Source organism: Abrus precatorius, unplaced genomic scaffold (genome assembly GCF_003935025.1).
Source record: "Abrus precatorius isolate BTA unplaced genomic scaffold, Abrus_2018 Scaffold9, whole genome shotgun sequence".
In the NCBI taxonomy this organism is placed as follows: Eukaryota; Viridiplantae; Streptophyta; class Magnoliopsida; order Fabales; family Fabaceae; genus Abrus; species Abrus precatorius.
The window spans coordinates 29,513,548-29,540,540 of NW_020874439.1; the positions used below are offsets into that span (position 1 = coordinate 29,513,548).

At 29.3% G+C, this 26,993-nt stretch overlaps 1 protein-coding gene across 6 annotated transcripts; it reads left to right on the forward strand.

Annotated features, from left to right (window-relative positions):
• The first annotated feature begins 6,394 nt into the window (after window positions 1-6,394).
• On the forward strand, window positions 6,395-16,743 carry LOC113850086 (lon protease homolog 2, peroxisomal). Of its 6 annotated transcripts, none has more exons than XM_027480445.1 (17): window positions 6,395-6,838; window positions 7,487-7,599; window positions 7,697-7,799; window positions 8,022-8,191; window positions 8,854-8,945; window positions 9,206-9,385; window positions 9,472-9,555; window positions 10,504-10,631; window positions 10,750-10,951; window positions 11,035-11,241; window positions 12,044-12,174; window positions 12,781-12,994; window positions 13,438-13,740; window positions 13,928-14,122; window positions 14,634-14,879; window positions 15,704-15,805; window positions 16,105-16,743. In XM_027480445.1, the coding sequence occupies exons 1-17, from the start codon at window positions 6,732-6,734 to the stop codon at window positions 16,186-16,188; spliced, it is 2,661 nt and encodes an 886-aa protein (XP_027336246.1). In that variant the 5' UTR covers window positions 6,395-6,731; the 3' UTR covers window positions 16,189-16,743. The 6 variants fall into 6 exon arrangements, with proteins under 6 accessions (XP_027336246.1, XP_027336247.1, XP_027336250.1 ...); XM_027480446.1 differs by having other exon boundaries at window positions 6,551-6,838; window positions 7,487-7,602; window positions 7,694-7,799; XM_027480449.1 differs by having other exon boundaries at window positions 6,551-6,838; window positions 8,008-8,191.
• The last annotated feature ends 10,250 nt before the right edge of the window (window positions 16,744-26,993 follow it).

Below are 26,993 nucleotides of genomic sequence, written 5' to 3' on the forward strand. Positions count from 1 at the left end.
CGAAAAAATCAAATACTTTTTTCCTTTACTGTCTGTCATTCTAGCTACAGCGAGAGAGCGTCAAAGAGCCTAATTTTATACGCTTATTTCTTGCTACAGCGAGAAATCCTGCAACTCACATACCTAAAACTCTCATAACTTCAATCAACATGCATTAACAATTTATACAAAATACAAAATTAATAAATAACAAAAATAGGAGTGTTACATGCATAATAATAGATAAATGTTTAAATTATAAGAATTATAAGTTATTTTTAGTTTTTGCAAAAAAATCTAAAGAACAAAACAGACTGTTATTAATTACTATTTAATATTTAAAAATTATCATGTTTCTATATTTAGCATATAAAATATTTGTTAAAATAAATACAATTTATGCTTAAAAAATTATGAATAATGATACAATGCTAGTAATTTTAGGGAAAATTTTTGTGAAAAGTATGAAAAAAGTTAAAAATTGTATACATAAAATATTATGCAGAATATATTTAAATATAAAAAAGCTTAAATAAAATTTTTGTTTAAATGTTTGAAAAACAATAAATATAAATAAAATAACAATTATAAATAAATGAGCATAAAATTGATAAAATTATGTGTAATAAAAAATATGAAAAATTGCAAAATACAATTTACTATTGTAATATAGAATGATTTAAATATATATTAATGTCTTTAATTATTATACACAATGTATTTGTTAAATGATATGATATTGTAAATATAAAATATTATAGTTGCAGTTGTTTGAGATAATATTAAGAAATAATGTGTGGTGGGGAGAAATAATGTTGATGGTAAAATACAAGTTTGAACTTATATTGTTAATATAGATAATAGTGATATATAGAAGCTTATTATATGTTGCTTTGAGTTGTGATTGGAAAGTTAAATGGTGGTGATTAGCACTATGATAGTACCACTCATGTGTAAGAGTAATTGGAAAATAATTATGAGAATCGGTTATCCAAATAATACTTATAGAGTTGTTAATCTAACTTTATATAGCAATATATGTTATAGTAAATTTACTTTCTTTTTAAAACTACGTAAAAAAATAATTATCTCATGTCTTTTTTGATATAGTATATTTAATCGTTTCATTTTACAGACCTCACAATTTAAGTATTTATTATATAAATAATAAAAAATTAAAATAAATACTCAACGTTTGTGAGTAATGTCTATAAGCTGATTTGATATTTGTGGAAATTAAGTACACGTTTTATATTTTTTCAGTAGAGTAGGAAAGGAAAATAAGAACATATAAATAAATAAGGAAAAAAAAAACTACAAGACAGTAAATAGATATGGCATATACAAATGTCTAACTTCTATTTGAAGGCTCCTTCAAAAGCTTCGATTGCCCATGTTATTAAACAAGAGTTTATAAGCCTGAATAACTAATTCAATGTGTTTTGAATAAATGATAATAATCTTCTAAGAATATATAGTATATAATACAATAGAATAAATATAGAATCAATAATAAACTTTATGAATATTATATGCTCAATAAATTAGAAGAATGAATATAATAAAAATAAATGAAAAAGTATCCGTGCAACTTATGGTTATGATACTGATTTTTAATATTGTGAAATCTTAAATCAGTCATTTTATTACGTGATTGATATTATTTTGTGTTTCTTTTTTAGTTTACTGTGTGTATGTCATCGGAAATACAGAACAGAATATCAGAAGAAAATGCTCAACTATTATCCATATTACCCACAGCACAACTATCTTTCTTTCAGTATCTACGAGCTTGTTTACTTGTAGTGAGTCATCACAAATCAAAATCCAATCTAGTGCTTCTAATATTTTACCAATATATCAATGGTTCATGTTACTTGAGTTTTAGTCTTCGGAATATGCTAAATTAATCGGAGGTCAATGAAAAAAAATCTCGATGATGGTTGGTGAGTTTTGTCATTCCAAAATTTGGATACATGGAGATTATTTTCAAGCGAAGAGGCAAAAAGTCATCATCATCTATGATTATAAACCTAATGAAACTCTAACCCTTCCCACGTAGTTAGCATAAAGTTCCTTGTGTTAGATAAGAAAAACAAATCATTTAACTATTATTGATTCAAGATAACCTGTAAATGATAATTTTTTCATCTATGTAACAAATTAAATATCATATCATATATGGATTAGAAATTCAATTTGAAATAGCTAATCAAAGATAAGTTAAAAATCATGTAGTTCGATACTCGTGTAATTAATGAGTAGATGAGGAAGGTGTTATTATTGGCGTAGACGATGCAAAGTTCATTAAAAATAAATCCATATGTAAACAAATAATAATTTAAATTTTTTAGATAAAAACATATAAACGTGACGTATAAACATTTTTAATCGAAATTTGACCATTAATTTTGTTAGTTTTCCTGTTTTTAATGGATTGACGATGTCACTGATGATGTCAATGAGGTGATGTAAGCTACAAAAGGCATATGAACGTCACGTGGCTTATAATATATTATCACGGAAGCATGCGTAGTTTATTAAAAAAATTAAAAAAACTCTCACTTGATAATTTCTACACTTTAAAAAAGATTGCCTTGAGGCCTTGTTGTGGAAGACTGATGGCAAATGAAATTTAATAAAATAAGGGTGGATTTTTAATGGAGTTGAGATGGAAATTTTAGTTTTTTCATCATAACAAAAATGTATATTTATTTATTTTAAAATTAATTAAAATTAAATGTAAAGTATTCACTAAAATTAAGTATATATCAAAATTAAATAAAATTATACTATAGTCATTATTTAGTCTCCCTTTTTTGTCAACTTAAATGTCTCCTTAATCACGTTAAAAATTCATTAATTATTCAAGCCATCAAATCGACAAGTACTCTAACAGGGTATACAAAAATCCAGCAAAACATCTGCCAATACTTGTAAATCCTGTCACTGGTCAACTTACACAGTGAAAGGTACGTCAAATACTCGAGTGCAAAAATTAGCAAATTATACTGGAGTAATTTATATCAATAATATATTATTAGTAATTTTATATGAAATATAATTTCTGTGAATTTAAAAATAAAATTATAATTATATATTCTATTAATTATTTGCATTGAATTTTGTTTAAATCAAAAAATTATAAGAATATAATTAAAAATGTTTATTTTTATACTTTTCAAAAGTTATATTACGTTAATTTTCACATACATAAATAAACTATCAAATAATTTTGTGTTGATATAAAATTTTACAAACATAATATATATGGTAACAAAATTTAATCCAAAAACTGCTTTTAAAATATTCTTTTAATAAAAATTTATTAAATATTATAATACTTAGTTTAAGTTATACTAATGTAATTTTTAAAAATAGATAAAAGGTAAAAAAATAAAATAAAATATCTTAATTTTTGTTTGTAATGAGTGTTGCAAATATTTGAAATAAAAAAAATTTATTTTTGAACATTATTTTAATAAAAACTTTAAATATAAAATACAAAGTTCAAATTTATCAATTTTTGAAATTTTTTAAAATGTTCTTTGATTGTTTAAAATTTATTTTATTATTAATTTATAAACAATAAATTATATTCATATTTATTGAATAAATTTTAACATTAATTAAATAGATTAAGAAAAATATAAATTTAACTTTCAAATGCATAATCAGTTAGAAAATATTTTGATGCGAAAAGATAAAAAGTCATTTACCATATATAAAAAAATTGCTTACTTATATATTTATTTATTATCTTCTCATATTGTGATTAATTATTATTTTTATACTCTTTTATTTGTTCTTTGAACAAGTACACTTGAGCGATAAAATTTATCATCATCAATTATATTTAATTATTTAAAATTAAATAAAAAATAAAAGCATACAACACTTGATACTTTTTATTACTATTATCATTAAATACATAATATTTATTAATTATGTGCGAGTTATGATATATTGATGTTATATGTTAAATTTAAATAGTTACACTACTTAATAATTTTTCATATAATATAAATTGATCATTTAACCATTTAATAAATTATATTATATATATATATATATTAAATTTTATAAAGTTAATATACTTCACAGTAATTTTTAAACTGAAGTAAAATATCTTATATTATATAAAATACTGTTAAGTAATATAAATAATTTTGATATCCCGTGGATCTGATTTTTTATTGTGTAATTATAATTTTTTAAAAATATTTTACTTGATGTTTTACTTCTTTTCTCTATCATTCCCTATTTCATAGACAGAATAAACTGTTATGATTATAGTATCAAATCCTTATATTATTAAATTATCATATTGTTAGTAAATAATATAATTATTTATACAAAATAATATTTTAATATTTAATAATAAAAATAAATATTTATCACTATTTATTGTTTATCATAAATATTTTAGCATTGATTGTATAAAATAACAAATACATGAAACTATTATATATTATACTACCAATATGTTATAATGTTAAATTATTTTATTTATGTATAATAATTAATGTCTCCTAATATCATAAGATTATTACTTTTAATATGTACATAAATTAATATTGTGAATGTTTTACTAAAGTAATGAAAAAAATCAAGATTGTATTATTGGTTATATAAATTATTGTATCATAGAATAAACAATTAGTTGATATAACAATTTTATCATTCTCAAATAATAGTAATAAATAATATAAAGTATTATAAATATATATTTAAATTTAAATATATTCACAAGTAGAATTTATTACACTATTATTTAATCATAAATTATGATTTCCATGATAATTATTAATTTATATAACAATTAATATAAAAAATATATCTATAATATATTCTGATTAATTGATAAAGTAAAATGGTTTATACTAACAATATATCAAAATTAAACTTATTATTATATTTTAATATAATTGTAGTAGAATGACTGTATTGATAATTATTTTCCAATATATCGATAAATTATATTAATCTGACTTTAAAGTTATTTAATTTTTTATAACCAAACACTATGCATATTTAAATAATTATAATTTTTATTATATTTGAAAATTTTAATTTTAATTATTATTATCGTCTTTTAATGTATACATAACATATTATATAACAAATTTATGATAAAATTAGTGTTTTTGTTCATTAAATTTGATTTTATCTTCCATATTTATTTTTATTTATTTTAATTTTTAAAAATATCTTAAATAATTTTTTTAAAAATGTTAATTTTGTTGATGGTATACATATTTGTTATCTTACTAAACATATTAAAATAATAATTTATTTTTTCAAATGTATGTATATTGTTTACATAAATTGACAAACTTGTAACTACAAGTTATCACAGCTGAAACAAAAAAGATATTTTATAATTATTATTTAAAACTAACTATATAATATGTTAAATTGAAGGAAATAACTGTTAACTATATTATATGTTAAGAGTGAAATATTACAGGTATTCAATAATATAATTTTGTTAATTAGTTGTGTTAATCAAAATATAATAAAATTAAAATAAAAACCAGTGATCTATACTAAATTAGATTTCTAAATAAAAACTTTATTGAAGATTTCAAAATTTTAACCATGATCTTATTCTTTACCAAAACATAACACAGGTAATCGTGATAGGAGGTATTATTAATAAATAAAACCAAGATGGGTATTTAAAATTTAAAATTGGATTGTAAAATAGATATGTTTAAATTTAGCTTTCTTAATTAAACAACTAGACTTAAAAGCTTAAGTTTATTTTATTTATAATGTGTTTATTTTTCTTACAATTTTTAGAATAAGATTTTATTTTTTAGTTTAATATGTAATATACATACACACACTAAAAGATAAAATAAAATATTAATTTATTTGCATAAAGATAATTTAAGATTAAATATAAAATATTTGAATATAAAAATTGATTTTTATTAAAAAAACATAACCATTTATTTAAGATACAAAATTTTAAATTAAATAAATGTTTTATGTATGAAAAAAATTATCAAAACTATGACTTGATAAGTAATTATATATATATATATATATCCAAAAATTTAAAAATAATTAATGTAAATTTTATAAATTCATATATTAATTTATTCAAATAATTAATTTTTATTTTAAACTTAATTTTTAAAAATAGTTGAATAAATATTTATCAAATTAATTTGAATAGTTTATAAATATCTTAATTTATTTACAACCCGTGGTTGACTGAAGACAATCGCATAAGAAAAATGTGTGAAATTTCACGAAAAAACTAGAGATGCAATGGGTACAGCTGCCCGAGGAGCAGTATGTCAATGGACCACTTCAAAGAAGGTTCTTCCCCCCTCATATTATAAAAAATAATAATAATTTTAAAATATTAACAAAACTTAATTTCCTCAAACACTTATAAAATATAGTATATTTTAATGCGTTTAAACATAGCAATATAGAATCTTCGTCATTAACTTAGTATTATATTAAAACGAATTCGATTAAAAAAGGTAACTTCACTTTGAATTATCTTGCGTCGTGGAGGAAATAATTTAGAATTATTAAACGGGAAAACTTTTGATAAAAAGAAAAAAAGAAGAAATGAAAGGTGGGAGAAAAACAGGAAGTTAGTTCGGGTCTTTGTCTGCTTCGAATTGGATTCTATATTTATTTTCCATCGTTCGTGTCTCTCTTTTCACCCTTGTTTCCTTTTATCTCTCAAACAAATCGAGGGATTTATTTCACACCGAGTTTCCAGCATGGCCGAATCGGTCGAGTTGCCGAGTCGCTTGGCGATTCTTCCTTTCAGGAACAAGGTCCTCTTACCTGGCGCCATCATCAGAATCCGTTGCACTTCCCCTACCAGGTACCTCTTAATTTTTCTGTTTCATTCATCCTACCAATCCACTTTCCGAGCTCCAAATTTTCTTCAAGTGTGTGTTTCGATTGATCGGAAGTGGAAATTTTGAATTGAAGCTACTTTAACTGTTTTTATTGATTTCCCTTTGTATGTGCTTTTAAATTTACCTGTAAATAGTTAAATTAGTCTATGAAAGTTGTACCGATGGTTACTTGAGTTCTTTATGCGGTAAAAATAACGGCAGAGGTTCCCGAGTGTGCATTTTTTGGGTCTAATTAGACTCTAAGCTTTAATTTATTTAGGGATAATTGACTCGAGGAATGATAACAGCAGATTCTTTTTATTCAAATTTATTGATACTCATGAAATAATGTGGGCCCCGTTCTGTGTTTTTTGAGACTTGTAATTTTGTGTATCCAATAAATGTTAGCTAACGGTAAAAAGTGTATTACTACTATTGATTGGTTTTATGTTTCGAAGAATTGCTTTGACTATTTGGTATTTACTAGTTCATTTGTACCATTTTTTTGGGGTTTTAGAACTTTCCTCAAAAGGCAACGCATTAACATGCACCAAAAAGTTGAACTTTGTGAGTTCTGCGTTTGTCTTTAAGCATTACGTGTGACTGTGTCCTACTTTCCTTGTTTAATGAAGTGTGAAGTTGGTGGAACAAGAACTTTGGCAGCGAGAAGAGAAGGGATTGATTGGCATCCTGCCAGTGCGTGATGCTGCTGAAATTAAGCCATTGGGTCCCACTGTATCTCAAGGTGATAAAATGATTTTTATTTTTTTTTGTTTCCATCTTTAGAGAATAAAATATAGTTTTCCAATATTCATTTTTTTCTGCTTCCTTTGTATGTTCAGGAACTGATTCTTCAGACCAAAACTCAAAAGTTCAAGGTGGTTCAGTGGATTCTCATAAGCTTGATACAAAAAGGCAGAATGATGTGGTTCATTGGCACAACAGGTATAACTTAAATTGGTATCTTTTGTGTCACTTTAAGAATCTCAGACAGAGTTACTTGATACCAATATCATACATTCTTACAATTCATCTGTTCTTTGTAAATTGCATCAAGTTGTAGTGGGCAATGTTTTCATGAACCAAACAGGCCCTTACTTATTTGATTGATTTTGGCTAAATAAAATCTACAAATTAAGATTGATTTTAGTAGACTGTTGGCTCCAGGGGGGTTGCTGCTCGACCATTACATTTATCAAGGGGAGTGGAGAAACCAAGTGGGAGGGTTACATATACAGTTGTTCTTGAAGGTTTGTGCAGATTTAGTGTCCAAGAACTAAGCACAAGAGGAATATACCATACTGCAAAGATAACTTCCCTTGAAATGACTAAGATTGGTAAGCCATTCAAATTTTTACTTTGGCATTAGCTTTATTATAGGAAATCTATATTTTCTTACCATTCTTTTCTTCTTGGTAACAAATGAAAACAACAAAAGCTTGAATACTATTGATAATATGTTAGAGTTGTATACCTAGCTGTGCTATGCTCCACCAGAGATTTGATATTATTTTGCGTATAAAAATTACATTATTATGCGGTGACCTATGCCTTTCATTTGATGTAAATGTTACATATTACAGTTTTTGTTTTCTTGCTATGAATGGATTGATCATTGAAGCATACATGATGTTAGAAATTAGGGCACCATCCCAAATCTGTGATCAGGAATGTAATGAGTTTGATATGATGATCTGAGATTTGTTTTAAGTTTCATATGATATAATCATTGGCTTTGTTGAAAACAGATGATAGCAACATTCAATGCTTTGAATTTTATACTTTCTTGTGAGGAAAGAGTGTGTGAGTTTGCATTGTATTAAAGTAGTTTATTCTTTTAATCTCCTTGTTTTCAGTTTAACAACGTTGCCTCATTTTTGCATTATGATAAAAAAGGCAAAAAAGGAATTTTAGAGTAGTGTCCTAATGAATTGATCACTGATAATATTTAATTCATTATCTTTGAAGATCCTGAGTTGCTTCCGTTTTTCTAATCTAGAGCTGGAACAAGTGGAGCAAGACCCAGATTTCATAATGTTGTCTCGCCAATTTAAAGCAACTGCCATGGAGCTTATTTCTGTTTTGGAGCTGGTAAAGCTTGTACCTTTAGCACTTCTACCAACATTGATTAAAAAACATGGAAATGCTGTTTGAGTATTGAGCTTTAAAAACTGTAGTGTTCTTGTATGCTTGGTTAAATAATAACATTATAGGCCATGTAAGCATAAAATATTTCGAGCATGCATGATATGGACTTCTATATTTTTGTTTCCTATTATTTATAAAATTTAGGAATGTCATGTTCTCTGTGTTGTATTTGTATTAAACTCTTACATTTTGCTTGTTTACAGAAACAAAAAACTGGTGGAAGGACAAAGGTCCTTTTGGACAATGTTCCGGTTCACAAGTTGGCTGATATATTTGTTGCTAGTTTTGAGATAAGTTTTGAAGAACAACTATCTATGTTGGATTCTGTTGATCCTAAAGTGAGGCTTTCAAAAGCAACTGAGTTAGTTGATAGGCATTTACAGGTAAGTAATAGAGTTAATGATGCTTGATACTGTATGGTACTGTATCATTAGTCTCTAATTCTACTTGTGTTTATCTATGCCAACAGTCAATACGTGTAGCTGAGAAAATTACACAAAAGGTTGAAGGGCAATTGTCAAAATCTCAAAAAGAATTTCTTCTGCGCCAACAGGTTAGCTTTCTTGTGCCATATTTTTGTTATATTTGTCAAATGTGGAAAACAAGGGTATAAAGGTGGTATTGATAAAGAGTTTTATGCCTTACTAAATTTCCATCACATGTTTCAGGTCTATGACAGCAGGAAAGTTTGTTTGAGCAGCATATATTAGCTTAGCTCTAGCAAACATTTCCTGTGATAGTTTGGAATTTCATATTCATCTCGTATAGCTTCTATTTTAGCTTTTAGATAATACAGGCTAACGCCTAGCTGAGAGAGAGAGTAACTTTTGCAGTATTTTTCAGTACCCATATCATATTGTTTGAATGTAAGTTTGTGTAACATGGTTAGTATACCCACTGCTTAAGTGGTCATGGTTGTACCTTCTGCAGTTCTGCCGTCATTGAGAGCAACAAAATGTGGGTTTGTAAGCATGACATGTAAATATTCTTGGGGGGAGTTTGGAAGAGCTTATGAAAATAGCTTATACCTACTATAAGCGCTTTTTATCTTTTTTCAGTTTCTCAGTATACTGTATCAAAATAAGCTCTTTTCAGCTTATTGCAAAACATTTATAATCAAATTTATGGTATATGTAATAAGAGCTTATTGAATATGTGCTTAATAAGTTGGGTATGCAAATGCACCCCTTGTCATTAAGCCATGATTTGTTGTTAGACTAGATTTTACTAGTTTACTAGGATCGGCTCATAGACTACATAATCATGGCACTATGTGATTATCAGCAATTTTGTCTGAATGAGAGAAAATGAAACTAGTAGTGTCTCTTCTTTCCTTTATGGCAGTAATATACTGGTAAATAGCAATTTATTTTGTCAAGGATTTAGAAAGTCTTAGCCAGCTTTGCTATAGAGGAGTATTTTATTGCTTTGTTTATTTGTGTTAATCTAATTGAAATGTTCTTGTTTTCCTGTTTTTTTTTTTTTTTTTTTTGGTAATTAGATGAGGGCTATAAAAGAGGAACTTGGAGATAATGATGATGATGAGGATGACCTGGCTGCCCTTGAAAGAAAGATGCAAAGTGCAGGAATGCCACAAAATATATGGAAACATGCACACAGAGAATTGAGGTACTTTTGCTATGGCCTATAGATGTTCTGTAAAATAAAATAATAATAAAATTATTATTGAAGTGATTTTGCACCCTTGTCAGACAATCAATTCATCTTACTGTAATTTGTATAATAGGAGGCTAAAAAAAATGCAGCCTCAGCAACCTGGGTATAGTAGTTCACGGGTTTACCTAGAGCTTCTAGCTGATCTGCCCTGGCAGAAGGCCAGTGAAGATATTGAATTGGATTTAAGAGCTGCACGAAAGAGACTGGACAATGATCACTATGGTTTGGTGAAGGTCAAGCAACGGATAATTGAATACCTGGCTGTTCGCAAGGTTGCCAAATATGTTGTATGCCTGCTAATATATTGTGTTTATGATATAATGTATTTCTAATTAAGCGTATGTATACATCACAGCTTAAACCAGATGTGAGGGGTCCTGTTTTGTGCTTTGTTGGACCGCCAGGTGTTGGCAAAACATCATTGGCATCTTCTATTGCTGCTGCTTTGGGCCGAAAATTTGTGCGCATATCCCTTGGTGGAGTCAAGGATGAGGCTGATATTAGAGGTCATAGGAGAACATATGTTGGAAGCATGCCTGGGCGGCTTATAGATGGATTAAAGGTTAAACTGCTCTCCAAATTTCGAACATTACTTTTAATAGTCTGATTTGTATGAATTTGTTGATGCATGCAAAAAGTTATTTATAATTTTAGATTTTTTAAAACAAAACAAATGTTACATTCCTTTTGGTTCTTGTGTTTCTTTGTTTCCACTAGGATTTTGGATCCACCTATCTTGTAATCGTCATTTCTCCCCTAATAAATTTTACATCAAGGAGAAAGATCACTGAAGTTGAAAGTGCAAAATGTTTATATGGAGGAAGTTAACAAGTAGTTGTGATTAGTGAATTCATGTGGCTGATTTCATTTCTTTTTAAATGATCATATGATGTTAGGTTTCTTTTTGTTGTGTAATTTATAATACACCAGAGAGAATATGGAGGTTAATAAATAGATTTCATTAGTGAATTCTTTGGGTAGACTGTAGATTTCTTTTTTCTTTTACAACCTTATGTAATATTTATTTTAAAATGTAAAACATGGTATCTGTAGTTGCTAATCATGTGTGCATATATGAAAATTAGATAATTTCAAGTATCATTTCTTATGTGTGCACAGATACAGATATAGAAGATATTGTCTCACATTTTAACATAATGCTTCATAGGAAGATATTTCAAAGCTAGTACACTTTTTTTTTTTCTCTCTGTACGTACACATTGTAAGTTGTAAGACATACTTCAAGTGAACAAAGGTAAGCATTAAGATTGGACCAAACAAAATAGAGTTCATAAAGTTTAGTTACTGTGTTTTTCCCCCTTTTGGGTCTCAGACTGATGGATTTTTTTATGTTTAAACTATAGAGAGTAGCTGTATGCAATCCCGTTATGTTGCTAGATGAAGTTGACAAGACAGGTTCTGATGTTCGTGGAGATCCTGCTTCAGCGTTGCTAGAGGTTCTTGATCCCGAACAAAATAAATCATTCAATGATCAGTATCCTATACTCTTCAAGATGTCTTCCCTCAATTTGGTTCCCACTCCTTTCTGTTGGATTTGATGATACATGTAGATATTCTTTCTGATGAAAATTATTTGTGTTTTATTTTTCTTTCTTATTCCACCCTTCCAACACACACACAAAAGTCATAATTAAAATAATGAATAATGCAATAGCTATTTGCTAATTACGGACACCTGTTCTTTTGTATTTTTTACTATCTACTTGTCAGTCTACATGTGAGTTTTTCCTTGAGTAAGCAAGTCTCTCATTATGATCTTGATGTAGATAGCAATATATCTTTTGTGTAGATTTTACCATCAACCTCTTTGATGATTTTTAAGGATACGTAAATCTCAATTTAACCTTTTTTGGTGGGCCCATTGTGTTAATGTATACCCTAATGTATCTATTGCTCTACCAAAACTTGTTCATTTTTTCTTGTTTTTGTTCTTGTTCCTAATGTTCACGGCCAACGAGGATATCTTATCCTCCTTGTTACTAACATCAAATCATTCATTTCACTAATAATGTTTCTTTATTTTAAAAATTAAAATGAAAAAAATAAATTAATTCTGAAGTTGTTCCTTAAAGTTAGCTAGCTATTTGAATGTTCCATTTGATCTATCCAAGGTAGTTTTTGTGGCTACAGCAAATAGGATGCAACCCATTCCTCCGCCACTTCTTGATAGGATGGAAGTGATTGAGCTTCCTGGATATACACCTGAGGAAAAACTCCAAATAGCCATGCAGCATTTGATTCCTAGAGTTTTAGACCAGCATGGATTGAGTTCGGAGTTTCTTCAGATCCCGGAGGTACTGAATGTTTTTATATAAAATTAGATCTGGAAACATGCAGAGTTTCTGCTCATTTAGTGGATATGAAATTTGGGACCATCTTGACAGAAGTAAGGCAAGCAAACAAATAAATTCATATTTCAAAGAACATGAATCAAGGAGACATATGATGTATTATTAATTTTACGTGGTTTATAGTTGTCCATTCCTGTGGATCTCTTTCCTATATTTGCACAATCTCTTTCCTCAATTTTCATTCATTGAACATTAGAAGTGTCTCTTTACTAGTCCTTGCAATTTCATTTTTTCCATCTACAGTATTGACTGTACTAAAAGAAGCAGTAAAACTAATAAAAACATATGAATCATTTTAGTCACACTGAAATACTTTTTATGTTGTCTCTGCTTTTAGAAAGCAATTTTGTTGTATAGATTTCTAATTAAGAACTGTTTTGATGTAGCCAATGGTGAAGCTTGTCATTCAGAGGTATACTAGGGAAGCTGGTGTGCGAAATTTGGAGAGGAATCTAGCTGCCCTGGCTCGTGCTGCTGCAGTAAGAGTTGCAGAGCAGGAACAAGTAGTTCCATTAAGCAAAGGGATGCAGGGACTTGCTACCCCACTACTGGAAAACAGACTTGCTGATGGAACTGAAGTTGAAATGGAAGTGATACCAATGGGTGTCAATAGTCGGGACATCTCAAACACATTCAAAATTGCTGCTCCAATGGTTGTTGATGAAACTATGCTTGAAAAAGTGCTTGGGGTAATTGATATGGACTACTATGTTATAATTCATTTTTATGTTTCTCTGATATATTAAATGTGAATTAGCTGCCTTGTTCATGATGTCATCTTGAAATATTTTTCATAAGCAAATCTTAAAGGAAAATTAATTTGATGATATGCTCTAGTAGGAATAGTACATAATTTGTTGATATCATTGAATGCAGCCTCCAAGATTTGATGATAGAGAGGCTGCAGAACGTGTGGCTACCCCTGGGGTCTCTGTTGGGCTGGTTTGGACTGCTTTTGGTGGAGAAGTTCAGTTTGTGGAGGCTACAGCAATGGTTGGGAAGGGCGACCTGCATCTCACTGGACAACTTGGTGATGTAATAAAAGAATCAGCTCAGATTGCACTGACATGGGTAAGCAATCAAATCTAAGTGACTTAGTTCATGTTGAATGGTTTGATCCTACTAGCATCTCTGATTCCCTATATGTTTTATTGGACCCTTGGAGTAAATAAGGGCACTGTATTTCAACAATCTAAACCATCTTGTGCATATAAAAATTATCTAGGGTGTCATTTGCTAACAAGCATTGTATCTTAAGGCTTTTTTGTTCCCTTTGAAACAGCATGATACAATGGGTCCTTAACTATCATCATGTAACCCACTAGGGCTTTGTGTGTCACCAAAAAAGAAAGAATTTCTTTAAGTAGTATCTTATGGTGAATAGAAGTGATATTTTCTTTTATTTTCTAGACTTAATTTAGTCATTTGGATTCAAGGCTGTGTGATATGCATGTCATCACTCATTTGCTTTCATGTTTGTCTGTTTTGGACACTTGCCATCTGAACGTTATATACGCTCAACACATGGATTTAATCAAGAATCATTACTCAAAATTATAACTATAAAGGGTTGATTTTGCAGGTAAGGGCTAGGGCAACTGATCTTAGGCTTGCTGCTACAGAGGGATTTAATCTTTTGGAGGGACGAGATGTACACATACATTTTCCTGCTGGTGCTGTGCCTAAAGATGGGCCCTCAGCAGGTGTGACTTTGGTCACAGCATTGGTATCACTTTTCAGTCAGAAACAAGTGAGATCCGATACCGCTATGACTGGAGAGATGACACTGAGGGGTCTTGTTCTACCGGTTGGGGGTGTCAAGGATAAGGTAAAATTCCGGTCTTTTTGACTGGTGTCAACTTTCTGAGATGGGACTATGGGCTTTACAAGAATGAAATCAGAACTGAGGCTAATAAATAACACTACTATAAGTTAACAAAATGTACTGTGTCCAATAAGAAAATAAGAATTAGAAGTAAAGCACCTATGATGAGCTAATTTGCTTGAAATATTTATTTTTTATATGTAAACTATTCAGTCTTCATGTTGGTTAAATTTTACAATTGTTTTTCTGAAATGGCTGCCTGTCTTCTGCCGCTGGCTGGAGGCTGGCATACCATAAAGCCAAGGGGAATTTTTCCCTACTCCATTGGCAACACAGGGTCCAAGTAACTGAACTTACCTAATGGGGTAAGAGTTAGTTAGTTGTTTAATCTTGGAATAAAATAACCTAGCGTAATTATTAGTTATCTAGTGGATAATACTATGAGCTGTTTACTTGTTTCACTAATTTCTCTTGGGGAAAGAGTTGACAGATGTGCATGTATGTATTATATTTGGGATAAACATGCAGAAAATGGGCATCTTTTGTTCTATAAGGCATGGTCAACTTCAGTGCTTGAGAGGATGAGATCGCTACATGAATGGAAGGCCAATATATTTTACCAAGAAAAAACTTAATTAGTAAACAGAATTATATGAACCTAGTTTGCCATTTCAAATGAAATTACGCTACAAAATATTTGCTTTGTGCAGTTAATTTTCCATTTGTACCTGGCTTTAAATGTATTGATCATATTCCAGCGACATTAACAGATTAAAACAATTTAAGCTGTAAATGGTGGCATGATGTGACTTGTCAATCTTTCACAGATATTAGCTGCACATCGTTATGGTATTAAGAGAGTTATCCTGCCTGAAAGGAACTTGAAGGACTTGGTTGAAGTACCATCATCATTGCTAGCTAATTTGGAGGTAATTCTACTTCCATTTTTTTGAAGCGTGGTTGCACAGTTTTACAGTTGTCAGCTGAGCATGTTTTGCTGCACTACTATAGAAAAGTATTTGGTATTGAAAATTTTATATTTGACCTTTCCACTTTAAAACCTACTTAAGGCCTTGTTTGACATTCTTATGGTGCTGAATCAAGTATTTTGCCTCGGCCTATTTTTGTTTTATACGTTGTTATGGTGCTCAATCTGATCAATACGATCTCCTATCATCACTAGAATGAAACAAAAAATCATACTTTCCTTTTTGAACTTTCCTAACAGATCCTGCTTGCTAAACGAATGGAAGATGTGTTAGAGCAGGCTTTTGACGGGGGGTGCCCTTGGAGGCAACACTCAAAGTTATAGCACTGTCGTTGACTTGCAGCCCGTGGTAGCGTACCTTTGCGTGTCAATCATTAATGGCTTGAATATTGACTCAACTTCCGAATATCTTGACCTATTCAACTGGTCGAAACTGAGCAAAACTCAAGAAACCGACAATTTGGATGAGAGCTGTGAGAGCTGACATCTCCATGTATCATTGAAACTACACCCTCTACCCCAACTTTAGTTAAGTAAATACTTTAGCTTGTGACCAGCTTTTGTGGAAGGTGAGCAACTGCATCTTTTAAGTGATCTTCATGCATCATCATCTCCCCCTCGCTTCGTATTGTAAATTGTTACCTTGTCACTGTATTTTTTTAATATTGTGCATAAATCATTAATTTCTCGAAACAAGAGAGCGCACGCTTTCTCTTTTTAATTTGGTTCCTGCTTTCAGCCGAATCATTTTTCTTTTTAGCAACTGCATAGTTATTCATGCAACGCCTAGGCTATATATTTGTCTTATATATTGATTGATCATATAACAAATGAAATATTGAATCATGCTATGAAATTAGAAGTTGCAAAAATTAAACGTTATACAATCAATTAAATTTACACATTAATAATTATTTTAAAGTGTTTCCATATAAAATGTTCATGGTAAATGATTTATCTGTGAGACTGTCACTGTAATTTACATAGCTATAATGAATCCGATAATACTCGTACTAGTATTCTATATAAGAATGGGCATTGTTTTATCTTTTGCCGGTACCATTATACCCGACAAAGGTGTCTAGACAATCTCTGAGAACATGCCACTGTCAAGTCGTTTCATGTACTGTCGTCTGTGGACATGGAATTGGAATTCTCTGGATTCTTCCAATTGGTCTCAAACTCATCGTATTTTGATTTGGCAAAAATTTCAAGCAGTCCTAATTGAAATTTTGTGCACCCTTTCCTCCTGCCAACATAATATGTTTAGGACCAAGATCCATTGCAAAATAAGGATCCATCACCGAAAAGCAACTACAAACCAGGAAATTTTGATAAGCTTCAATTTTAAAGGAAAACGTAATTGAACAACCAAGTCAACGCGGATGTTAATATAATTTATGTTTTTTGAATATGGTATTTAATTACAAAATTTATTTATGAAAATAATGTAACTGTATTTAATTATATTCTTAAATGAAGACGTGAATAAATAAGTTAAAGTAAAATATCAAAAGTTAAAATAATTTTTAATAAAAATAAATTACAAAAAATATAGATGACTAAATTAAGTAGAATCCAAAAAAATGCAGATTAAAAAAATATTTAAAATTTTAAAAATTGATTTTATAATCTAATAATATGGAAGTTAAAATGATATACGGGTTTCGTTAAGGAAAAGTAAAAGTTAAACAATAAATCACTCTTACAAGATATAATCTAATTCAATATATAAATTTTCAATTAAAATATTAAATGACTTATTACCTAAAATAATGAAAAGAATTATTATTTTTAATTTATGTAATTCTTACACTAGAAATATTTCATTATTAAAAGATGTTATTTTTATAATTTTTTGAGCTTTATTTATTTGAAATATTTTTTTTATTAAGTTAGGTCTTCATGTTAAAAATAAATATTGAAATTTTACTAAAGACTTAAAGCCAAGTATATTTATGATAAGCTTTATCAAGACATTAATATATTAAATCTTGATATATAAAATTTTAAAGTAGAAATAAGATAAATTTGATGAAAAGAGGTTGGTCTGAGTAGCAATCGGCTCAATATCGCTTTAATAAAGTTTCTCAATTTGAGTTTTGTTGTATGTAAGAAATTTTTAATGGTAGACTCATTTACCTACTAAATCTAGGTCGCGTACGCGACCTAGATTGGATTCGAATTAAATTGTTTAGACACAAAAAAAAAGAAGAAAATAATTCTTGATTCTGATATAAATATTATATACACATTAATTATTATATTACTATTGTAATGTTGAAATATATTTTAAAACAAATTAATAAAATGTAAGGGAAAAAAAAAGCAATTAGACATGAATGCAGTAACTTTGCATGAAGAGAATCTGGGTCTAAGTTAGTTAGACTAATATAGTATATGATTAAATTAACTCAAAATTTTATCGGGTTATAATAGATTAGTTGAAAAATGTGCAAAATTGGATTTATTTTACACTTCTGTAATTTAAAATGAATAAGAAATTGCCTTAACTTTTGAGCAAATATTTTTGTTTATATTTTTTTAATGCTATAAACTTTTTATTTTTTAAACTAAATTAATACTCATCTAAATCATAAAGTAATATAAAACATTAATATTTTATAAAAATAATAAAATCAGTTGTTTTTATTTTATTTAAGTATAATTATCTTTTTAATTTACTTGCCATTATTTCTAACATTTATTTACTTTTTAGTTAAAACACTTTTATTTAATAATGGTATTATATTACGCAAGACTTATTATAAGAATATAATGAAATCGACCTTTAATATTAAATCATATACTCCGTTCATACATTAAAAATTTTAATTTTGTATTCTTTTAATTTATAATAAATAAAAATAAAAATTATTTTTTAAAATAAATATTTTAATTTCTTTGAAATTTTAAAAAAAAAATTATGGTGTAAGAATAGTTTTAAATAAAGTATATTATTTTAATTCAGTCACATTAAACGTATCTTCCGTAGAACACATTTCTGTTCAAATTAAAAACATCCAAAACAGATGAAACTAGTTATTCTAGCAATAATTTTTCCTATTCACAAAATTGCCATTTTTAAAAGTATAAACATGTGCATAAATAAAAACATTTAAAAATTTTATTTTTAAAATTTATTCTTGTAAGAAAAATCTTTTACTATGAGGGTTATTTTTATTTTCTTTTGTCCACGTGAAAGTTAAATCTTTAACAAAGTTAATAAACCTAATCTAATTGCATAATTGGACTGGGCCCGGGTCCATAAATTTAACTATATAAAAGAGCCTATCATGCATGCCTTTCATTCATATTTTATAAAAAGATCACAAAAGTACTCGTTGCACAAGCCGAGAGAGACCGAGCAGAGCACACATGTTCTGACTTCTGAGTTTCAAACGTCGTTTCTGTGGATGGTTTCGTAAGTTAATATGTTTATTGATTACGCCTCCATAAATCCCCAGTTAGCATTAGTCGCAACTTTCAATTTCATTTCTTCTTATCTTTTGTGTCCTCTCTCTCTCTCTCTCTCTGTTTCAATTTTCAGTTTTTAATCTTTCACTTTCTTTAAAACTGATTTGAGAAAAGCGGTGCTTTTGATTGTTGAGCAAACATACTTTGTCCAAAATTCATGTCTGACACGAATGCTTTGTGGCACTTTCTATGTTTGCCACGAATAATTCTATATTTTCTAATTCTTTTTCAATTCAAGAACGTTATCAAGATAAAAAATTGACCACGACCTTAATTTATTTCTATTCAAGATTAATTCTTTATATCATAATCTAAACTTCTTTTATTTTGTTATTCTCAAAATTTAATTTCTTTAAGTGTGTCTAGTATATCTAAAATTTACCTTTTGGATTATAAACTGCTTCAAAAACTTAATTTTCAGAATATATTAAATATGTTTCAAATTATATTTTAGAGCAAGAAAAAAAGGTGGTTCAGGTACTTCCAAATTGTAATCTCCAAAATCATGAGTACTTCGTATTTGTAGGTCACGGGATAGAACAAAAGTCAAGATCAGATTCTTGATTACGTCTCCATTAGCCCTGTAGGAAGTGATTTCTTGTGATCTTTTACCTATTTTTTGAATATTTGAATTTTTTTGAAACTGACTTTAGGAAAACAGCAAATTGACTTTGTTCCAAAACCGTGCTTGACACGAATGTTTTGTGACAAATTTGACTTTTGCGACAATAATTCTCTGTCTCCTCGTTCTTAACTAAATTTAACCCTTCATAACGCTAAATGGGGTTTTTGATTCATACCGTGGAATTGGAATGATTGACATGAGCCTCGACGCTAAGTACAATGCATTATGAATGCACTATGAATCTAAGCATAGACCTTGATGGTCCTAAATGGTTATAATATGAAAGCATAGATAAATCTAAACATGTGGCTTGATGGCTGACCCTTATTGCAATTCTTATTATAATGTTGAGATGGAATGTACTGTGCCTCGGTGTCTTTGAACGCAATTGAGCTTGAGACTTTGATGATGCTAAATACAGTTGCACCATGAATCTAAGCATTGTCTTCGATGGCCCTAAATGCAATTATAATATGAATGCATACATGAATCTAAGCATGTGCCTTGATGCAATCATGGTTGACCTTTAATGCAATTCATATTATAAAATTGAGATGATAAGTAATGTGCCTAGGTTATTTGAATGCAATTGAGCTTGAGTATTTGACAACGCTAAATACAATCGCACCATGACTGTAAGCATAGACCTTGATTGCCCCAAATCCAATCATAATGTGAATGCAAACATGAATCTAACCATGTGACTTACTGGATGACCCTATATTCAATTCATGTTGTGAAATTGGGATGGATGCATTATCCTGTGGTGACTCTAAATGTGAATGAGGTTGAGTCTTTGATGACGTGAAATCCAATTACATTGTGAATGCGAACGTGAAGCTAAGATATACCATGATGGCTGACCCTAAATGCAATTCACATTGTAAAATTGGGATGGAATGGATTGTTCTTTGGTGACCCTAAATGTATAAGCTTGAGTCTTCAATGAATTCAATTACAATGTGAAAGCAACCATGAAGCTGAGCATATACGGATATACCTTGTTGGCTGACCCTAAATGCAATTCACTGTAAAATTGGGATAGAATGCATTGTCCCCTGGTGACTCTAAATGCAATGGTGCTTTGAAATTCTTTTGAATTGATTTGAGAAAAACGGTGCTTTCGATCGACGAGCAAACTCTCTCAAATCCGTGCTTGACACGAATGGTTTATGGAATAACTACATTTGCTACAATAATCCTATATCTTCTCATCCTTTGTTAATTGAAAAACTCTATGAACATAAGAAATTATAATGGCTCTTAATTTTATTTTATTCAAGATTAATTCTTTATTTCATAATCTTGAAATATTTATGAATTGAGAACAAGCCCTCGTGACCCCAACCTAATGGCAACTGAAATATGTGTTTTTTATTCATAATTTTGAATCGGGATGGTTTCTTGAAGCCTCGGTGACCCTAAACTGAATTCTATTGCAAGGTTAAAATGAGTTGTGTTCTTTTGGAAGGCCATGATGCGCATACAAATTTTCCTGTTAGTGCTGTACCTGGAGATGGGCCCTCAGGTGGTGCAACTTTCATCACTACATCTGTATCACTTTTGGGAGTGAGTTAAACTCAAGTGTACTTGTAGGCCCTAATGATCCTAAATGATATTACAAAATGAATTCAAACATGAAAATAAGCATGTACCTTGATGAGCCGAAACGTTCTTTTCTTTTTGGTAATGTTGAATTGTCTTGTTTGGCTTTATGGCATGGTCTTGGATACCTCATAACCCCTAATGCAGTTTTTTTAGTCTTGTACTCGTTATATTGAATTATAATGGTTAGCATCAATAGCATGAGCCTTGATGATGCTAAATTCAATTGCAACTTGAATTTAAGCATGAGCCTTGGATGTTCCTTGGTGCAAATACTTCATGAATGTAAACATGAATTTGAGCATGAGCCTTGACGGTTGACCCTAAATGTAATTCATTTTATAAAATCGGGATGAAATGCTTTGTGCCGAAGTGACTTTGAATGAAATAGCTCTTGACTTTGTGATAATGCTAATTACTTTTACCATGAAGGAATGGTGACTTAATCTAAGATTCTTAATAGTTGTGCTGCAGCTGTATCCTCTAGTATAGAAACTGCTGATTTAGTTAAAACTGGAAGAGGATACAATTGACAGGTGAGTAATTTTTAAATTGGGACACGTAAGGGGCTATTGTACAAAATGACCAACACATTTATGAAGATTTGGTGCATAGAGGACTTGAGCATTAGATTTGATAATTTTCACTTCTTTCACTGATTTCTCATTTGAAAGCATTAGATTTGATAATTTTCACTTCTTTCACTGATTTCTCATTTGAAATAAATGGTACCCATGCTGTAACAGTAGGAAAGAAATATTAAGAAACAAAAACACTGTTGTCTAACATGTTTTTGTTTCAGCAGAAGATTCCATTTGTTGTTGACAAAACTACACTTAAAAAAGTGTTTGGGGAATAACTTATGTTCAATACTATGTTATAGTTCATGTATACAACATTTATATTATATATTCCACGCGAATGAGTTGCCTTGGTTATGATGTCAACATGAACGATTTTTCATAAGCAAATTTTAGAGGTAAATTAATTTTATGATATTCTCAGAAACAAGTAATACCTAATTAGTTGATATCATTAAATTAAACCAACAAGATTTGATAGTACATAAGCTGCAGAGCTTGTGGGTTACCCCTAGGGTCTGTATTGGGCTGATTTATACTGCTTTTGGTTGAGAGGTTAAGTTTGTCGAGGCTGTGATTTGTAACAACATCAGGGAAGGCAAACTGCATGTCACTGGATAACTTAGTGATGTTGCAATGAATTAGCTTTGATTGCAGTAACCTGGGTAAGCAATCAAATCTATGTGACTTGATTTTCATTTCATCTCGATTGATTAGATCCTACTAGCATCTGAACATTTTTTATCATTTTGGACTTGTATCTTCCACTTGATGTAAATGTTATCCATCACTCTCTTTTTTGTTTCTTGTTATGAGGGTATATACAGATCATTGAAGCATAAGCACTATTAGTAATTAGGACACTCCTAAATCTTTGATTATGTCTAAGAAGGTAATAAGTTTAATATGATGATCTAAGATATGTTTTAAGATTCATATGATGCAGCCATTGTCTTGTTGAAAAAGATGATAAAGATCAGATCATAGCATCAAGCGTTTATGTTTTATTCTCTTTATTTTCAATATAACAACTTTTCCAGATTAGCATTACCATAAAAACGGAAAAGGAATTTCTGAAGATGATTTAAAGCAACTGGGCATTGGGAATTAATATAAATTGTTGTGTTATAGTAATAAATTATTATTGATAAGATTTGGGGAATGTCTTGTTTTCTCTGTTGTATTTGTTGTAGTAGCTTACATTTCTTTTCTTGGTTACAGAAACAAAAGAATTGGTGGAAGAAAAAAAGGATTTTTGGGATTTTTGGACAACATTCTGGTTCACAAGTTTGCTGATATATTTTTTGCTAGTTTTGAGATAAGTTTTAAACAACATCTGTGTTGGATTCAGTTTATCCTAAATTAAGGCTTTCAAAAGCAACTGAGTTTGTTGGCGTCAATTTACAGCTGTGTAACAAAGTTACTGATGGTTGATATGGGTCTAGTACTGTATCATCTACCTCAAATTCTACTTGGGTCTGTCTATGCTAACGGTCAATGTGTGCAGCTGAGAAAATTAACCAAAAGGTTGAAGGACCATTGTCAAAATATCAAAAAAGATTTTTTTTTATGCCAGCAGGTCATTTTTCTTGCACCAACTTTATATATCCAATACGAATGGAAAGTTATAAGCCTATACCGATAAGGAATTTAATCTTTTCAATTTACATGTTTCAAACTAAAATTTTTCAATGACTATCATGAAACCTAGGAAGTTTGTTTGAGCAATATGCAAACAAATGTTTCCTTTCATAGTCATATGTAGCTTCTGTGTGTTAGTAATAGTATTTAGATGATATAGGCTAGCACCTAGCCAATTGAGAAGTGACCCTTGCAACATTTGGCAGTGCTTCTCACATTTTTTGATGTATGTCAGTGTAACATGATAAGTTTGTCCGCTGCTTATGTAGTCATTGCTGTACCTTCTCCAGTCTCTGAAACTAAGCCTTATGGTTTACAGGCATGACATGTATATATTCTTGGCTTATAAGCCATCATTTGTGGTTAGACTTAGGTGGTATCATGATGAAAGATGAGTCATTAACTCATCTAAGAAATTAAAGATTTGACATATTTCATTAGATTTAAATCATAAATTAATACAATTAATTAAAAAATTCAATAAAATATTGCAAGTACTAGAAAATTTATATAGATCATTCATATTCTGATGTTGGCAATTGAATTTTTAAAGGAAATTAGACAAAAAGTGGCAATTGAACTAAAGAGCGAAAGCTAAGTGCTGCAGGACACACTTTGTAGAGACATGAACTTTCGTTTGTGGAGACACGATGTTGACAGAGTCTATAAAAGTAGAAAATTATGAAAAGATGACATCTTTTATCGTTCTTTTTTAGAACATTCTAGAGCAAGATTTTCTAGATTTTCATACAATTTTATGTAGAATAGGGTAACTAGGACAAACTCCTTACATCTTGGTAGAAGGATTCTCATAAGAATTTGGATTTCCTTTCTATCTTCTCTGATTTTTGTAATAGAATAGTAACTCTTTCATTTTATCATTTTACTGTAAGCTTTTCTATGACTATAAATTCCGTTTCTGCAATATATCTCAATTTTAATTCATTTCCTTTCATAATGTTTAGCTAAATTTCTTTGGGTTGAGTGAGGATGAACTTATACATTTACCCTTTGCAATGAACTAACTAACATTGGATATAGCTCAAGACACCTTATTTCTCTAACATATTAATTATAAACTTAATGTTTCCTTGTTTTATGCGAATGAGGTTGATGAAAAGGAATTTATTGCTATAAAGTAGTAAGCTTTCTTGGATAGGGGTTAATTTGCTCATTATGAATTATCTAGGACTAGAAATTTATGATGATGTGGTCAATGGGTTTACTTCTTAATGTTGAATGTTTTTAGTTGTATCTAAAGATTTAGGACACTAATTTCATTTTAGAACCAATTACCAAGGAATTGGAGTTTTGTATTTTAGAAATTCTGACCATTAAAGAAGTTGTATTTTGAGTTATAAATATATTTGCATGCAAGAGGAAAGGGATAAGGGATTTCGAACTCAATCTGTCTTTTAATTGTGTTTAGACTCACTTACAGTAATTAAGACATTTAAATTTTGCAATTATTCTAAATTTACTTTCTGCAGTTATTTTGTTTATTGCTCCAAGTTTAATTCAACACTTTAATCCATTTTTACAATTCTGCACTTGTTTAATTTTTGTTTTGTTTAACACTGTTTTTGATGACCCAAATATTGTCATTCTTGTGGGTTAGTATTTAACATTAATCCCAGAGGACGATAATTTATTTTTGTTATTTCAACGATTTGGTGCACTTACCAAAAAATTATCAATAGACTACATTTGACTACTACTTGATTATCTATGATTTTGTGCAAGGAGAGAACAAGAAACTAACAAAAGTGTCTCTTCTTTCCTTTATCGCAGTAATATGTAGGTAAATATTAATAGTCAAGGATTTGAAAAGCTTGGACAAATTTATTGTAGATGGTACCATGATACTTATTTTAAATCATAAATGTTTTTTTCAATTTTAATACTTTTTCTTCTTGTACTACAAAATTCATTAGTTATTCAACATAAACATCTTTTTCCATATAATCATTCTAGAATGCAGATTTAATCTTTTGGAAGGCCATGATGCACATATACATTTTCCTGGTGATATTCCCAAACATCCCCCCTCCCACACAGGTATGACTTTGGTTGCAACATTGTTATAATAATATTGCATCTTATTTTGTTAAGTGAACTTTATCCTTCATATGGTATAGATATTTTCAAAATTATTCTTGCAATACATTAAAAATATAAAAAATTTTAGCACCGTGAAAGTAAATCTTTAACTTAATTAATAATTAATAACGTCTTTTTTTTTTATCGACAATTAATAACGGCAATAAATGCTACAAATTGTAATGGGCCTGTATGCGCCTAGTTGGCATAGTATGGATGGACTGGGGTCCATAAATTAACTGTATATGAATGTCTTCAATAACACCAAAGCATAGATGTTTGTGAGTTTCCATGTCTTCAATATGATAAATTTTGACAAATTTATCGTATTACTTATTTAAAAAATTCTATTGTTTTATATATTTGCTTCGAAATAAGATTCTTAGATATGTGTGTCTAGGTATCTTAACTTGTGGATCAGTCCCCACAGCTCAATTTCGAGTTGTGACATCTTGAATGCACCCTAAACCTTAATAATCCCAAATTCTGTTTTTTTTAATCTTTATGTGAGAAAAAAAATTGAATGGTTTATTATACTTTTTAACAAAATTTTGAGATTTAAAAATATATCAAATAAATAGAAAAAAGAAGAAGTTTGATCTCTTACTTACAAGTACAAAATTGATATCTAAATTTGTATGAAGTATAGTGAGTTTTTAAATATGAAAATGATTCAAGAGTGCCACAAGTTAAATATTTTTTGAACATGTAATTCATTCCTAAATAATGGAAATGATCAAGCCTTTTATGTCAAAAATTAATTGAGCTTGTTGTTACTTATTTTTAAATTTTTTCTTTCATTTTTCTCAAGCAATTTTCTTTCCATTCAAAATATAGCATATCTATTGAAAATTTGCTTACTTACAAGATGAACACACAGGGCAATGGAATGTTTCTTATAGACAAAAATGCATATGAAAATAACTACCAAATGTATGGATGTAGGAAAATTATATGGTAGTCCATATGTGAATAGTCTACAAATTATGCTTGCACCAGGTTACAACATTTGAAGCAAGACCTGAATTGTGAGCTCGTTTTACCAATTTAAACCAACTGCCATGGAGCTTGTTTCTGTTCTAGAGTTGGTAAAGTTTGTA